Consider the following 15,779-nt stretch of genomic DNA (forward strand, 5'->3'; position numbering starts at 1 on the left):
TGCCGCACTGCCTTTTCACTCTCGGCGGACGCGTCTCGTGGCGATCTGCCAGGCTTTGTCAGTATAGACGAGGCTATGCCTCTGCTTATTAACACTCTCCAAAATAGCAAAAAAAAAAAAAAGTTTCCGAGCTTTTTAAGCTACTGTCATGCTCGACCATCCAAAGTGCACAAGGTCAAAGGACACACAAAAAATAGAAAACTTACTATGCTCTGTGAGCCTCAACCATCTCCACTTCCCAGGGTCAAAACTAACTTGCACCAACTTGCTCGCACCCTGGTTCTTGTTCACCAGGCAACATTTTTTATTTCTCGTTAGTTAGGAAGTGACAAGGAATGTAAATATGGATTCTTCGCCCATTCTTACACGTGTTTGGCTTCTGTTCTAATAACACCTTTAGAGAAATCCTTTTTATTAAATTTGTTTGGCAAGTCCTCAACGATCGAAGCTTGGAATTGTACGAGTTTATTATATTTTTAACGTCTCGCCACGATTGACAAATTGAAGTGAAATGCCATTTGTCATTTTTCTTTGTGTTGGGTTGTCCGTTAGCGTGATTGTCTTCAATTCGCCGCAGCGTTTCTTAACGGAAGCCGTACAAAGAATCGATATCCCGTCTAATGGATTGTCTCGTCCCGTCTGACACGTTCGATTTTTTAGTGACAGTGAAGCAAAACTAATAACGCAAGATAGAAACCGAGGGCCTAGATGAAGAAATACAAATACATTTTAGACGTCTGCATTAAACTTTAAGCTCGGCTGGCCGAGGAGTAAGCGATGTTGCCAAAACGATATAGTAGAAAAAACGAGGAAAAATAAGCAGGAAAAAAGGAGATAAAGGGAATGTCTCCACGAACCGAAATTGGGGAAGATCCGGCACTCGAGGAAGAATACCTAGGGTCGCTGAGTAGTGAAAGGTGGGGAAGCTAAGAATATTTGAAGAAAAAATAAGAAAACTCTCGGAAAGATAGGGAGTACCATATCACGGCATGAGTCAGCAGTCGTTTCGGAGGAGGTTCACACTACCCTAATCTGGTTGAACGAGATTGTCTCTGAACTTAATAGAAGATAAAAAAGGGAGGCACTGAAAGGGATGTGGTTACAGGGACGAACTTAAAGGGCCCATGAAACGATTTTTGGGTTTGGATAAATCATTTTAGATTGGGATTTTACTAATAGCACATCGTTCAGTGGACCAAAAGAAAAAAGGTAGAAAGTCAAAAGCCTGACTTTCAGTGCGAAAATTTGAAAACAGAGCGGACTATTTCGTACCTCCTCCCCTTCGCAACCTCTCTGCCTTTTCACTGTGATACATCCGCGGTCCCAAAAGCGTGTCATCGGGTCCAAACTGACGTCACACGCAACCGGACCTTACTTATTCCCTTCACCCCTAAGCTGACATTGTGGTGGAAGCTACGCGCTAGCCGGACCAATCAGCCGCCTCCCTTTCATCACCTGACTTCATTCTCTTCAGCCACATTTGCCACGCTCACGTGGCAAGTGTGGCTGGCCCAAAGAGCACGTAGCTTCAACAGCACTGTCAGCTTCGGAATGAACGGGGTGGGGAAAGAAACTTTTGTCTCAATTTTGAGCGACGGGCTAATCTTCTAGGGGGAGAATGGATGTGTCCGGGATTACACAAACGCGAGTGCGAGCAAGAGGGAACACCCCCTTTTCGTCTTCTTTAACTGTTTGGTGGAATGCGCGATTTATGAGTTGAGGAGGAAAGCTAAACAGGAAAAAGTTGGAAAAGCGTTTCATGACCCCTTTAAGGGAAGATAATATGAAACGTGTGAATAGTTTTAATTTAGGAGAACAAGCAGTGAAAGCCGCTGTAAAGGGAAAGGTATGAAACAAAAGATAACTTTATAAAAAAAAAATACAGCCACAAAGAGGATAACTGGAAAATAGGAAGTCGTCTAACAATTAGATAGAGGAAAAATGATATATTTGACGTTCTTTATTTTACAATTGTTGGTATCCTTATCAGCGTGTAAGTATAAGCTATCATTGACGTCCTTAAAAGTCTAAACTTGTCTCGATCATTTTGATAACCACCGGGGAGCATAGAACCTATCGTGCGTGCATTATGCGTTCGTTATGATTTGTTATACTCTGTGGCGAGGAGCTTCAGGTGGTTTTGGATGTGTTGCGCGCACGACACGCTGACGTATTCCCTGAGCTTATCATAATGATTAACGCGAGGTTAAGTTTGTTTAGGATTTGGGACGTCGTGAGACCACGTGCGGGAACAACGCCTCGCCATTCGGGACTCAGCTGTGCGCGCCGACGGTCTGTAGCTACCGCAGGTTCGTGTGAATGGCACTCAGACCAGCTGTTTGCGCCCCCGTCGCCTCAAAAGCGTTAGGTGGGGATGATTGGTTCCGAAATTCGACTCCAGCCGCGGGGCATGGCAAATTTCGCTAGTTACGAATAATGATGCTTGGTTATGGTAAAATATTATTATTTGTGACAAAGTATGCCTTATATAGGTGTTATTTGCTTATACATTGTCTGCTATAGGCTATGTATGCTTTACATTACCTCGGTGCCCGTGTCGCGCTTTTCCGTAACACTTGAGCGTTGCGTTTTTCGCGAAGAATCTAGCCATTAAACACAGTACGTGTAGAAAAAGCAAAATAATACACGGAGAGGTTTCAGAACGCTTCAGGTCGGCCAATGGATTCAGGCATGAAAAATGTATGTCTCAGAACTTCCCCTTAGCCAGATCGAGGAGCAGACGGTAATCCTGGAGCATAGGAAAAAAATGGCGTTGTGAGAAGTATAAAAATAGAGCCATAAGTATGAAGGAAAAAGAGAACTGTAAAAAAAATAGGGCGCTCAGTCGGAGAGCTACATATAGGGTTCCCTGCTAGGGAAAATGGAATTGGGTTCATGGAACTAAAGATGGAAACATTTCTGGGGAAATAAGACATACTCTATGAAATAGGTAACATATATCTGGACTGACCTTAACGTTAGTATAATAAGTATGAAACGAGGTTCTTCGAATACTGCTTATATAAAAAAAAGAAAAAATTCAGAATCAATAAATAGGGAAAGGTAAACAAGGGTAGGAGTAATTTAAGAATAGAACTACCGAATAAGGGTCATTCTATTGAGTAGATCACTGTATTTCGCAGGACAGAAAATAAACTCCAGCGATGATTGAATGCGAAGGCGACTTTATCGAGAAAGAGCTTAAGGAAGACGCAAACTTCTTGGTAGACTTTCTGAAAAATGTTTTTTTTTATCACTAAATTGCGCAACGCGTATAGAAACGCAGAAACTCAACAACGGAGTTGAGGTGTATCATCGAAGAGCAGCACGGCTCGTGGAAAGGAGGGTGAGATGTAACCTGGAATAATATCAATCGAAATATCTAGTATCGTTAAACAAACTCGGTACTAGGGTAAAGAATGTCTTTAGAAGATTAGGGGGGAAAAAGCGTCAACTAAGGAAAGAGCATTTCAATAAAGTAGAAAAAAATACACGATAAAATTCAGAAATACCCCCCTCCCCCACCTCCCTCACAAAAATAAGAAATGCTAAGAAAAAAAGAAATATTGAGAGAACTTTAAAAAGACGGGCAGGACTTAAGTTTGACAAATGACATTTTGAGAGGAAAACGTAGATGTGATTGGGCGGAGGAAAACGTGACTGAAAGCTAGGTGGACAAAAAAAGGCCGCAAATCAGGAAAAGTCGACGAGGAGTAAAATCGAATAAAATAAGGAACGGAGAAACTTTCAGGGGTTGGGCAAATGAATGCAAAGCGCTGACTCGCGGGAATGAAAAAAAAAAGAGAGATAATTTAATAGTTCAGTAGTCACAGACGGAGGGTGCGAGAATACTTGAACGACAGTGAATTTGGGAACTTGGCACTCACCAACTTTCTCTGAGCAATAGCGTGTGGGCGTTTTTGTTTTTTCTTTTTTTTGCGTGTTATTTTTTAAAGTTTGCTCTTGGGTAATATTAAAATATCCCATTAGACATACTTAAAAAAAAAAAAAAAAAAAGACGACAGCAGAAGACAAAGAGCCGACTTTTGATATTTGCTTTCCACAAAGAAAGAAATAATCTTTTAAAGTTGGAGTCTGGCACGTTCGCACGTGTGGGGATTTTCGAGATTGGTTTGCCTGGCACGAAATATATTTTTTTTTTATAATAAGTGCCTTGAATGTTCTGTTTGTCTAGCGGATTAACTGGTAAATCATTGTCACCGATTCTTATTGGCAGAATCCTACGATGCATGGAGTGCAATATTTAAGGAGGGATCGCTTAAATTGTTTTTCTGGAAGACATTTGATTGTCGTTTTGTGGGATGAAAAACGCATTGTTTATTCATCGACGTCACGCGACCTTAATTAGCGTGACCTGACCTCTCTTTTTCGAGCTGTGTCAGGGGACGTGACGTAATGTGACACAGTGTCATGTGACACTGTGGTTCCGCAGTGTCAAGTCGTGGTGTCACGTGCCCTGATGTTACGTGACGTTCACTACCGTTCACTACCGTGTGACGTGGCGTTAACTACCGCGCAGCCGTTCACTACCATGAAACGTTGTTGCACACAAGCACAAAAAGGGCTTTTGAGACAAAAAATTTATGCATCGCGACAAAAAAAAAATTCTTAAACTATTATTATTAATATTGCTTTACGTGCTTGCATTCAACTTTCGAGCTGTCGTGTTCATGTTTATGCGCATATCTATGTTTTTTATTGATGCCCATCAACGGAAACATTCTTTGCCAGTGGTAAATTACAAAAAAAAAAAAAACACACACACAAAAAAACTTTAGCACTAAGCACACAAAAATACTCATCAAAGTAAACCAGAACAGATACGAGTTTACTTAGATAGTTTCGACATGATTGCGTCTTTATAATACAATAAAAACATAAGTTTTTCAGCTGAAAATGACGTCTTACGATTAAGTTCTATTTGGACGAGAGACAAGAGCTGAGATGAACAAAAAACTGTTCCACTGACCTCACAGAGCATAAAATCAAAAAGCTGACGGTGTAAATAAGCCTGCGCATGACACTTTGCCGTTTAAAGTTCTGGGCGAAATCAACATATGATGAGGGTCTTTTCTTTCGGAACGTGTGTCCGTACACAGTTTACTTAACAGCCAGTTATAGTTGTACCGAGTCGTACGTCGTGTTATGTGCTATTTATTTGCATTATTTACCCTTTTATTCTACTGACTGTCCTTACGAAGGATGACATAGCGGCCTCGCTGGATAGCACGAAAGGAGTGCCCGAGCCTTTTGGAGTTTTCTTCTTTCATCGCTGCCGTGGCTTATATGTGGTCGCCACACTAAACCTCCAGTCTATAACACATTCGTGAAAGAAGAAGATGGACCTTGCGTCGCGGAGGGTTGCTGTGAAAGTGAGTGATAGCAGTTGGGGACAGTTGTGTGAATTCCATCTGGACAGGCTTGAGTCTGCCAATCGATTTGGTTTGTTGCCTGCGGTTGACCAGCACTTTATAATATGTTTGAGTCCTCTTCGTGCTTAAGTACGGTCCGTGGTAAAGTGGTTTAAGGTTCCGGCGAACAGCATCGTCTCGTGCGATAACGTGGCTTTTCTTGAAAAGACCAATATCAATGAAAACCGGCCGTAGCGATCGCCGTCGTGGGCATGTTGGTTGTAGTTTCGACATGGTGTCTTTGAGCGGATGAACATAGTTGGTTGGGGTCCGGAGGAAGCGCTGGGTCCTTAGGGTTGAAAAAGTGTTGTGCAAAACGCAGGGACATTTCAGGAACCAGCTCTGCTGGAGTACATGAAAGTTCATCTTTGAATGCCGTTTGCTTGCCCAGGAATATACTAGCGATTCTGTCCAATGAGGGTAACCTTGACGCAAAAAAATTGGGTTATGGGGATATTTATACAGCGTGTAGTTGGTCAGCCATTAAAGTTGCGACGAGTCACTCGCTGTAGATGAGCAAGTTAGCCACCATGATTCAAGCTTTTAGCTGGCGATGTAATCTTTCAACATGACCATTGGCTATATGTGAATCAGGGAAAAAAAATTCGAGTGTGAAAGTGTGCATGCGTCTCTGTGTGGGGGAGTGAAAAATACGCCCTGTAATCCTCGGAGCAGGGAATTACGGGGGGACGGTCACGTACAGTGCTAATCACACTTGTCTATAACGCGCGAGCGAGCGGCTTTCTCCGGGGAGCGCTGGACTGCTGGCAATCGCGAAAACTAAGCTAGTCACGTGGCGCAACATGGAACGGCCCGCTCGAGGGGTGTCCTGCCCGCTCTATCAGCTTGATAAGCGATAAAAGTAAAGTGCTTTATGATATATTTTTTGTTTTTTGATGACGACATCGTTGATACGTTTTCATGCTTTAGTGTGTTGATTGTTCGAGCAATGATGTTTGTAAAAAGCGTGCGAGCAGCCTTCCGCGTTCGCCGCCAGCTGATAGAGTGGGCAGGACACCCCTCGAGCGGACCGTTCCATGTTGCGCCACGTGACTAGCTTAGTTTCCGCGAATGCCACCAGTCTAGCGCTCCCCGGAAAAAGCCGCACGCTCGCGCGTTATAGACAAGTGTGATTAGCACTGTACATGCGCATGTTTGCCTTCGCTACTGCTTTCGCAAAGAGGCGGCACCGGTGCAGTCGGTTCGTTGCATCTTTAATGTATTTTGTCAAACAAGCATGAATATGCCTGGTATTGCGGGTAATGCTTTGTTCAGACTGCGGACGCAACTTGCATAAAAATTATACTTGTCGTTTCTACCATCACGACCGTAACTGATGTTTACGGCAATTTTGTTCGCAACGATTGCTACGCAAGTTAAGGCTTTTATGACAGGCCAGTCAGAAGGCGCATAATTTACCTAACTAGAGACACAGGCTACCACGAGGCGGCAAAAGGCGCATGATAAAATCTCCTGGAGCTCAAATATTCACTGGGCGCCATGTTTGAGGACGCTGTTCAGAGCTAATGCTCAGAACCAGCTCACAGTAATAGGCCGCGAAGACCGGCAATTTTGATAGTGTGGAAAGCACATTGCAAACAAACAGTTGAAGTTCGCCGTCATCACGCGATCCGCAGTTCTGGACCAATCTGTGCCCGCCAGTGAATACTCCCTATACGCTTTGCCCGCAAACGTTAAAACAAATCGCCGGGCGGTCAGCAGCAGCTCCTCTCTGGGCTGGCTTGGAGGCAGGAAGTTCCGCGCCCGGTAGAAGCCAAGTGAAACCTCGTCGCGCATTGACAAAGGCGTAAGAGGCGTAAACGTCGATGTCGCTTTAACGCTCTTACCCATGAATATTTTACCAGTTGCGTACGTTCTGATTTTTCTGCTGGTTGTTTGAACAATATCCTGAAGGCCCGTTTAGGGCCGTGGTTTTGTCGTGCTTAGGACAGAACTCTAGTATTTTCTTACGACGTGAGAACACACTGGAATGCTGGAGCCATCTATGATGTGACCTTGAAACTGCATTTCACTATAGAGCGAAAGTTTTGCGGTATGTTCGAGATAAACTGTACTTACTATCTATAAGAGATGTTCGTTTATAACATTGTTGAACGTTGTTAAAACAGCGACAAGCAAATAAATATATATACAAAACTGGAAGTGTTCCACGACTAGCTGTAGAAGGCGCTAGTGTGTTCTCTTGGTGTAAAATATCTTAGGAAGGTGCACGGTCGTAAGCAGTCGCAAGTGTGTGAACCAGCCTGAATGCTCCTGGCATTTATGTTTGCGCGTTATAAAAGATCTACGCGTTGGGACCGTAGTGTGAACCTAGCTTTACCGTTCTTCGAAACTCCACAATATTTGATAAGTAACGACGAAAGTTCATATCGTTACCTAGAGTTTAAGAGACGCAGTGCGCGGCATTTTACATTCGCGCTTCTTGCTTCACAATACGTTCTTGTCGATCTCATCGGTTAATGCCGCAATTTCATTGACTGCGGTCGAAGCGAAAATAAGGTGCGCAATGGCTCGCTACGCACTGCGTTCCTTACATTGTCAGTGCATATAGTCGAACGGCGCATTTGTGTTTTAGAGCGCAGCTCTTAGGCACCCGTTCCCGGCTTGAGCGGCGTCGGCGTCGCCGTCGCCGTCGGCGTAACCGCGAGTAACCCTCGTAACCCTCGTGAGGGTTACGAGGGTTACGAGGGTTAATCTCACGAGGGTTACCCTCACGAGGGCTACGAGGGTTACTAACCCTCATAGCCCTCACGAAGGTTACGAGGGTTATGAGAGTTACCCTCACGAGGGTCACGAGAGTTGCCCTCACGAGGGTCACGAGGGTTACCCTCACGAGGGTTACGAGAGTTACCCTCACGAGGGTCACGAGGGTTACCCTCACGAGGGTCACGAGGGTTATGAGAGTTACCCTCACGAGGGTGACGAGAGTTACCCTCACGAGGGTCACGAGAGTTGCCCTCACAAGGGTTACTAGGGTTACCGAGGTCACGTGACCCCCCCGGGGTCACATGACCTAGGAATACCACCCCGAGGTCACGTGACCCCCCGTTGACGTCATCACCACTGATGACGTCATCAGTGACGTCACTGATGACGTCACCGGCATCCGGATCGTCATCGGCATCATCACTGATGACGTCATCAGTGACGTCACTGATGACGTCGCCGGCATCCGCATCGTCATCGTCATCATCACTGATGACGTCACCGGCATCCGCATCGTCATCATCATCATCATCACTGATGACGTCATCAGTGACGTCACTGATGACGTCATCGGTATCCGCATCGTGATCGTCACGTGACCCGTGACTCCCAGGTCACGTGACCCCCAATGTCACGTGACCCCCCCGCCCCCCGAGATCACTTGACCCCCCCCAGTACCCTTCCCTCCTCCTCCTCAAGAGCTGCGCTCTAATTCGGCGTTACAGGGAGTTGTAAACGGCTTTCATTTTTTTTTGTGGTACCGTCATCCTAAAAAAGTGAAAACCGTTTACAAATCCCTGTAACGCCGAATTAGAGCGCAGCTCTTGAGGAGGAGGAGGGAGGGTACTGGGGGGGGGGTGAAGTGACCTGGGGGGGGGGGTCACGTGACCTTGGGGGGTCACGTGACCTTGGGTCACGTGACGATGCCGATGATGTCATCACTGACGTCACTGATGACATCATCAGTGACGATGACGATGCGGACTCCGATGACGTCATCAGCGATGATGACGATGACGATGCGGATGTCAGTGACGTCATCAGTGACGTCACTGATGACGTCATCCGTGATGATGACGATGACGATGCGGATGCCGGTGACGCCATCAGTGACGTCACTGATGACATCATCAGTGATGATGACGATGACGATACGGATGCCGGTGAGGTCATCAGTGACGTCACTGATGACGTCATCAGTGATGATGACGATGACGATGCGGATGCCGGTGACGTCATCAGTACCGATGACGTCATCGGGGAGGTCACGTGACCTCGGCGGGGGGTCACGTGACCCTGGGGGTGGTCACGTGACGGGGGGGGTGTCACGTGACTTCGGGGGGGGTCACGTGACTTTGGGTCTCACGACATCCGAGAGCGCGACATCCGACAGCGTGACATACCGGTTTTTGTGACGTCATTTGTAGCCACTTCGGAACCATTTTGGATGTATGGAAAGCATGGGACGATAAACACACCGGTCGGAGGCGCCCTTCAGGCACCATAGAAGAGTGGACTAAAAAAAACTACATTTTTTCCCGGGGAATGTGCTGCGTCCTGCATGTTGATCTCCGTTAGATGCAAAGAAAACGTATCGATGAGCTTTGTTAACGAAAATTTACATGGTCGACGGGCTGCGTTCTACGGTGAAGATCACAGTAGCTTACACTTCATGCTGCTGCAATATACCTTTTCTTAAAAATCGTCTTCCGCGTGCTCCACCTTTGTCTGCAGCGCTGTGGAACGCCTTCTGAGCAAGCGCTGTAGCTCTGTTGTGCGGTATATCAAACGCAGCGCACGTATCCACATCGCAGTGACTCAGCATTTTTCTCCCGTGGTGATAAGCGCTCGAAACGTTCATACACTGGTATATTCTAACACCTGCACCGTCACATCAAAAATGCAGCAAAGAGAGCATCGCTAAATGTAGAAAGAACGATAGCCACTGGGTAAACTACGACTGAAAGTATAATGACATGATACCCTAGATTTACTGTGACTAAACATCGATATTGTTTTTAATGGGCTAACTAATGTTTGCTTACGATCTTGAAGGCGAACGAGCCGGAGATCTACCTCAAGGCCGGGCGCTTCTCCGACCACAGCTGGTCTCAGGGAGACGACGGCATCCCGGAGAAGAATTTTCTCGAAGCCCATCGCACCCACGAAGTCATCGAAAGAAGTAAGTCGTTACCTTGGGAAGTTTAACACTCGTAATGCGGAGCGCAAATCCGCCTGCTTCTTGCACAGGCTTGGCGATGATGTCCGTACGCCGAACTCTAATTGGCTGTAGTAAAACAATAGTGGGTATACCTTGAGGCATCTAGCAATGAAATCTACCTCCTAGCCTTTCAATCAGAGCCAACCAGAGCTCGGAGTCGTTCTGACGTCACCACAACTCCTGCGCAAGCAGCAGACGAATCGCCCTCCGCATACCACCGTGACATGGTATTCCGTGTAAACTCTACGAGGAGCTCTTCAAGAAGTTTTTACGGTGATGGAATATATCAGGCTATTCATCAACCCTTAAAGGTATGCTCCGGCGTTTTCTTGACAGTCTCGTATTTGCATCGAAATAAACCAAATTAAAACAAACATCGCAGAAGTAGTAACACAGATTTTAGGTCAAATAATATTTTTTTCGCGAGGTAAATGAATTGACAGTTTTGGTCCTCACCTACTCTTTTAAAGTGAAAGTCTCTACTGTCAACAAAACAAATTGCGCCGACGGCAGGAAAGGGTTCATCAGCTGATTACAAGATGTTTAATGGTATCAGATGAATGCTTTGAAAACTCGCTGCACCACCGGCGTAGCTGCACGGAACAAAGCGCGAACACACTCGTTCTTAGACTGTCTGCTCGACCGGCAAGTTTGGCTGCCTATGACGTCACGGCACTAAAAAGCGCGGGTATAGACCATTCCATTTATCGCTCTCTGGGCGGCACCATTTTGTTCGACAGCAGCGCCCTTTCCATACATCCGGGAAATTCAGCGGGTTCGGCGGGGTAAAACGACAGAGAGGGCACGCGCCCGACTCCGCTGGCAGACGACAAAACGGGAGGTTGGCATTCTCCATCTTTGGGCTGTATCGGCGGGCTGTACGGAACATCGAACTCTCGCTCGTGGCTGCCGTTGTGAAGTGGTTCGCGTTATTAGAATAGTTATGGCTCCTCCAAAAGCAGCCTAGAGCTCTCTGTTGTTCTACTTCGGTAAATGATCAACTGACTTATCTTTTTTCCGTTACTTAAATAGCAGCTGAGTCAGCCGGAAGTACTACCCTCACTACTGCGTGTATTGCGGCAGGAGAGCACGTTTTTATTTATTATTTCAGACATCCACTCATGGTCGCTAAAGGCCTACGCCAGTACGAACTTTGTATAATAAAAGAGCTACAGCCACCGGATTCACTTTTCGCCGGAGAGACCGGCCAGTCTGACACAGTTTTCCCAATTTTTTTTTATTTGCACGCAGATAACAGCGCAACTGGTCTCTGTTAGTCTTTTTTATCTAGCACAGTAATACATGATACCTGGCATACTCAAATCTGCGCATCTGCGCTTGAAATTCCCAAAATGACGCGATTTTAAACAGAGTTTGTACGCCAGCCGGATGCTAGGTAGTGCCCACTCGGCGGAGCAGACGACACAGGAGCGAGAGGGGGAGGGCATTTTTTTCTCTTTTTACCCTCTCTGCTATGACCCTAATGGAACGGTCTATACTGGCAGGTTAATGTTGGCGTCACCTTCATTGGTCGTTTTCAAGATTTCTACTTTGAATTTCGCGATACAATATAGCATGCCTTAAAGGGCAAATTTTTCAGGATTCAGAAAGCGTAGTTAGGTTTGGTAGCTAAATAAATCCACGGAGTACCGGGCCATAAAGCAATGCAAAGGTTTAATTTTGCGCAATTCCACAAGCACGGTCACATAACTGTAATGCAAGTACTGTAGTATAGGCGTCCGGCAATAACCAGGCGGCGCGGGCATTTTGTTTGAGGTCAGCGCCGCCTCCCGCAGTGTTTTTTCGCTTTGGGGGGCGGTAACCAACCCACCGCCCCACCACGCCACAAGTCTCATTTAAAAACTCGAAACACCCTGTCGTTCGTTGACCGCGACTAGGGTTTCCTCTCGAGGTTTGTTTGCACTGTTGGGGCGGTCGCTAAATCGGCACGACGTGGCGCAACTTGAATCTGGAAACTTTAGGGCGGAAAGCTCATTATCGTTGCCACCGCTGCAGAGCAAGAAACTTTTTTTTTACTGTGTAGTTTTATTCATTTACTTACAAAGAAACTTGCATCGACGTCTGGCAGTATCGCAAGGGGTGCGTTTTTGCAAAAAAATATTATTCAAACATCCTCGCAATAAAAAAAAAGAAACATGTCGAACACAATTTGTAGAAAAACAAAAGCGGTTATCTCTCACACGAATGGAATGTAAAAGGCATTACAATCAATCAATCAATCAATCATTTTATTTGACAAGGCCCCAGCTCCAGACAGCAGCGCGCGTACAGGCTTTGTTCAAAAATCAAATCTAGAATGAAAACATTGTTCAAGTTCAGAAAAGCAAAAAAAAAGAAAAAAAGACATTAATTTAAAAAGATTCTAATGTAACATGATATCAATTGACACACTACACATACAACACTAAGCCTGAAATTCACAACCTCGACAGTATCAACATTAAAGCTTCAAATGGTAAGCTATGGCTAAGATCTGTTTCAACATTCAGCTTGTTCAAAAAAGATGGAAGTATGTATGTAGGTGATGTCAGTCCATAATTTGTCCGGGGGTGGGTACACTCCACTCTTCACTTCGCTGTGTGTTATAAACACTAGTATTTTTATTTAAATTTGCTACTTGTAGAAAACAACTATGTTTATCTTTTTGTGCTGTTTTATAAGATACAAGAAGGCGGTAGTAATGTAGGGGCGTTATTCTGACAACATTAAAACGGACAAAAAGAGCACCTGTATGTTAAAAATAGGACACATTTGCAACCGCTCTTAGAGATTTTTTTTGCAGAGTTAGAAGTTTGTTTATATTTTGAATGGTACCATACCAGGTGACAATATAGAAAATATGAGGGCACGAGGCCGTGAAAAATTATTAACTTAACAAATGAGGTGAAAACTGTACGGTACCGGGATAGAGTACCAACAGCTTGTCTGGCTTTTTTATGTATGTATTCTATGTGCTCATTCCACGATAAATTATCTGAAAAGATTATACCTAATATTTTGAATGATTTTACTATATCGACAGCCTCCCCGTCTATGGTGATATTTGGGTTAGAAGGAACAGTCACGTTTTTGGCTCGAAACAGCATGCACTTAGTTTCGTTTATGTTAATACGTAATCTATTTATTTCCGTCCAACTGTGAAGCTGCGAGGGCATCTGATTCGCGCTTTTTTCGATATCGTCACAAATCGTGCCTTCCAAAAATAATGTAGTGTCATCGGCGTAAGCTATAACTGTATAATCTGGAAAACTGTGCTCAATGTCATTAGAAAACAAAATAAACAATAGAGGACCTAAAACACTCCCTTGAGGTACTCCTGTATGTACTGTTTTTTTTATAGTTGAGGCTGAATTATCGATTTTAACAAATTGTCTCCGTTCTGCCATATATGACTTAAATAAATTGAGTACATGACCCCAAATACCATATAATTCTAACTTTTTCAGAAGTACACTGTGGTTGACTAAGTCAAAAGCCTCAGAAAAGTAAATATATATGGCTAATGTCAGTAGTTTATGCTCTACATTATTTATGATTACTTCTTTCTGGGCCAATAGAGCGGATTCAGTGGACCTTCCGTTTCTGAAGCCGTGTTGACTGTTCGTTAACAAGGAAAAATGCTCTGAATATGCCGATAGTTTACTATGCAGTATTTTTTCGAACCCTTAGAAAAGTATTGATATTGGCCTATAATTCCCCAACAAGTTAATATCGCCACCCTTAAATAACAAAACAACCTTACCAGTTTTCATAAGTGTAGGAAATACGCCTAAATACACTGAGCGATTAAATCTAAATGTGAGTGGTGTAGCCAAAAGGTCAATAACAAATTTAATTGGTTTAATATTCAAGTCATTTACATCGTCTTCTTTGCTATTTTTTATGCTTCGAAATACCAGCATTACCTCATTTTCATCAGTTGGGCTTAAAAAAAAAGAAAGAATGCGCATGTTCCTTAATATGACAGCATGGGTCTTCACTATTTGTTATATTAGGGGTGCCGGTGGCTAAGTTTCCCAACTAATCATTGAAGGCATTTGCGAGTGACGTGCCAGATAGCTTTTGCCTACAGTGAAAAATTTCTGTTAAAGTGTCTTTGTGATCATGAGGCTTCAATATCCGGTTAATATTTTTCCAAAGTTTATCTGGCTCATTTTTTCTAATGTTACCAAATAGATTGCAATAATATTCTGGCTTGGCTTTTTTCATCAACATATTCAGTTTGTTTCTATATTTCTTAAATTCTACTAAATCATGATAGTCTTTAGAATTTATAAATTTATGTTATAAGATATTTTCTACACGAATTTGTTTTAATAAATCATGGGAAACCCATGGTTTCTTTGCTCTCTTGCTAGGCTTTATGTACTTATAAGGAAATCATTTGTTATAAATGTCTTCGAAAGTTTCCAAAAATGCTTCATATGCTCCATCAGGTGAATTATTGGCATAAACAAAGTCCCAATTAACGGTACCAATATAGTCCCTAAATGACTGCAATCTTTGCGACGTAATGTTACGAGTTCTAAATCCTTATGATTTCTGTTTGCGAGCAGTGAAGTGCGTGTTAACAAGAAGAAAGATGGGTAAATGATCACTAATGCTGCAATAATCACCTGACGCATAAATATCTTTACCTACAGAGTGTCCCTGAGTCTTTACCTACAGAGTGTCCCTGAAAACCGAGTTCCAGCTGGAATGGCTTTGTGGGTAGACGCAAAGCAAGCTGCTTTTGTTTCCACTGCGCTTGTCAAAAGCGTTAGAATGCGAAACACCCCGGAGTCCGGCGTTCGCGTTCTAACGCGTTCAAATAGTGCAGTGAAGGCATATGCAGCTTGCTCTGCGTCTACCCATTAATCATTCCAAATTGAGTTCGATGTTCTGACCTCCCTGCGCGCTGTCGTCTTTTCCCCTCCGTCAATTTTTGACCGTATACCTTTCCTTAGTTAATAAAGTAGCGCCCTTGAGTACCGTTTCTTTAATGATGAGGCTGAAGTTCTGGGAAAATATTTGTCCAAATGGGTTGTGCTATAGTCATACACAGCATAAGCTTATTATCTTCGCGTTTTTGCTTTCTCCGTGATTCTTTATTCAGCGTCCTAATCGGCCAAGTCCGCCATTAGAGTTGGTCACGTAATGCCAATATTAAGATCGGGACTGACCATGTCCTGCTTATCGTAAACTAGTGTTAAAAATACTAAAAAGAAATGGTCGGTTTAAAAGTTCTGAATAAATAAACTCGTCAGCTTCAGTCGGTGGTATCTCTTCACCGTTCACGTCTAACCAACGGCCCGTATTCCATCGACCCATTGGCGAAGTGTACCCGTGCGGTGATCCTCGCATTGTGACCACTGGACCGAATCGACTGCTCAAAGCGA

At 44.2% G+C, this 15,779-nt stretch overlaps 1 protein-coding gene across 1 annotated transcript in view; it reads left to right on the plus strand.

Annotated features, from left to right (window-relative positions):
• Positions 1–15,779, plus strand: part of LOC121046977 (serine-rich adhesin for platelets-like) — a 156,914-nt gene that overhangs the window by 114,490 nt on the left and 26,645 nt on the right. Inside the window, exon 5 of the mRNA XM_042289185.1 lies at positions 10,215–10,341. Coding sequence (XP_042145119.1) covers positions 10,215–10,341 — 127 coding nt within the window. The remainder of the gene's footprint in view (positions 1–10,214; positions 10,342–15,779) is intronic.

This window comes from Ixodes scapularis, unplaced genomic scaffold, assembly GCF_016920785.2.
Source record: "Ixodes scapularis isolate PalLabHiFi unplaced genomic scaffold, ASM1692078v2 PGA_scaffold12__126_contigs__length_90152505, whole genome shotgun sequence".
Taxonomy (NCBI): domain Eukaryota; kingdom Metazoa; phylum Arthropoda; class Arachnida; order Ixodida; family Ixodidae; genus Ixodes; species Ixodes scapularis.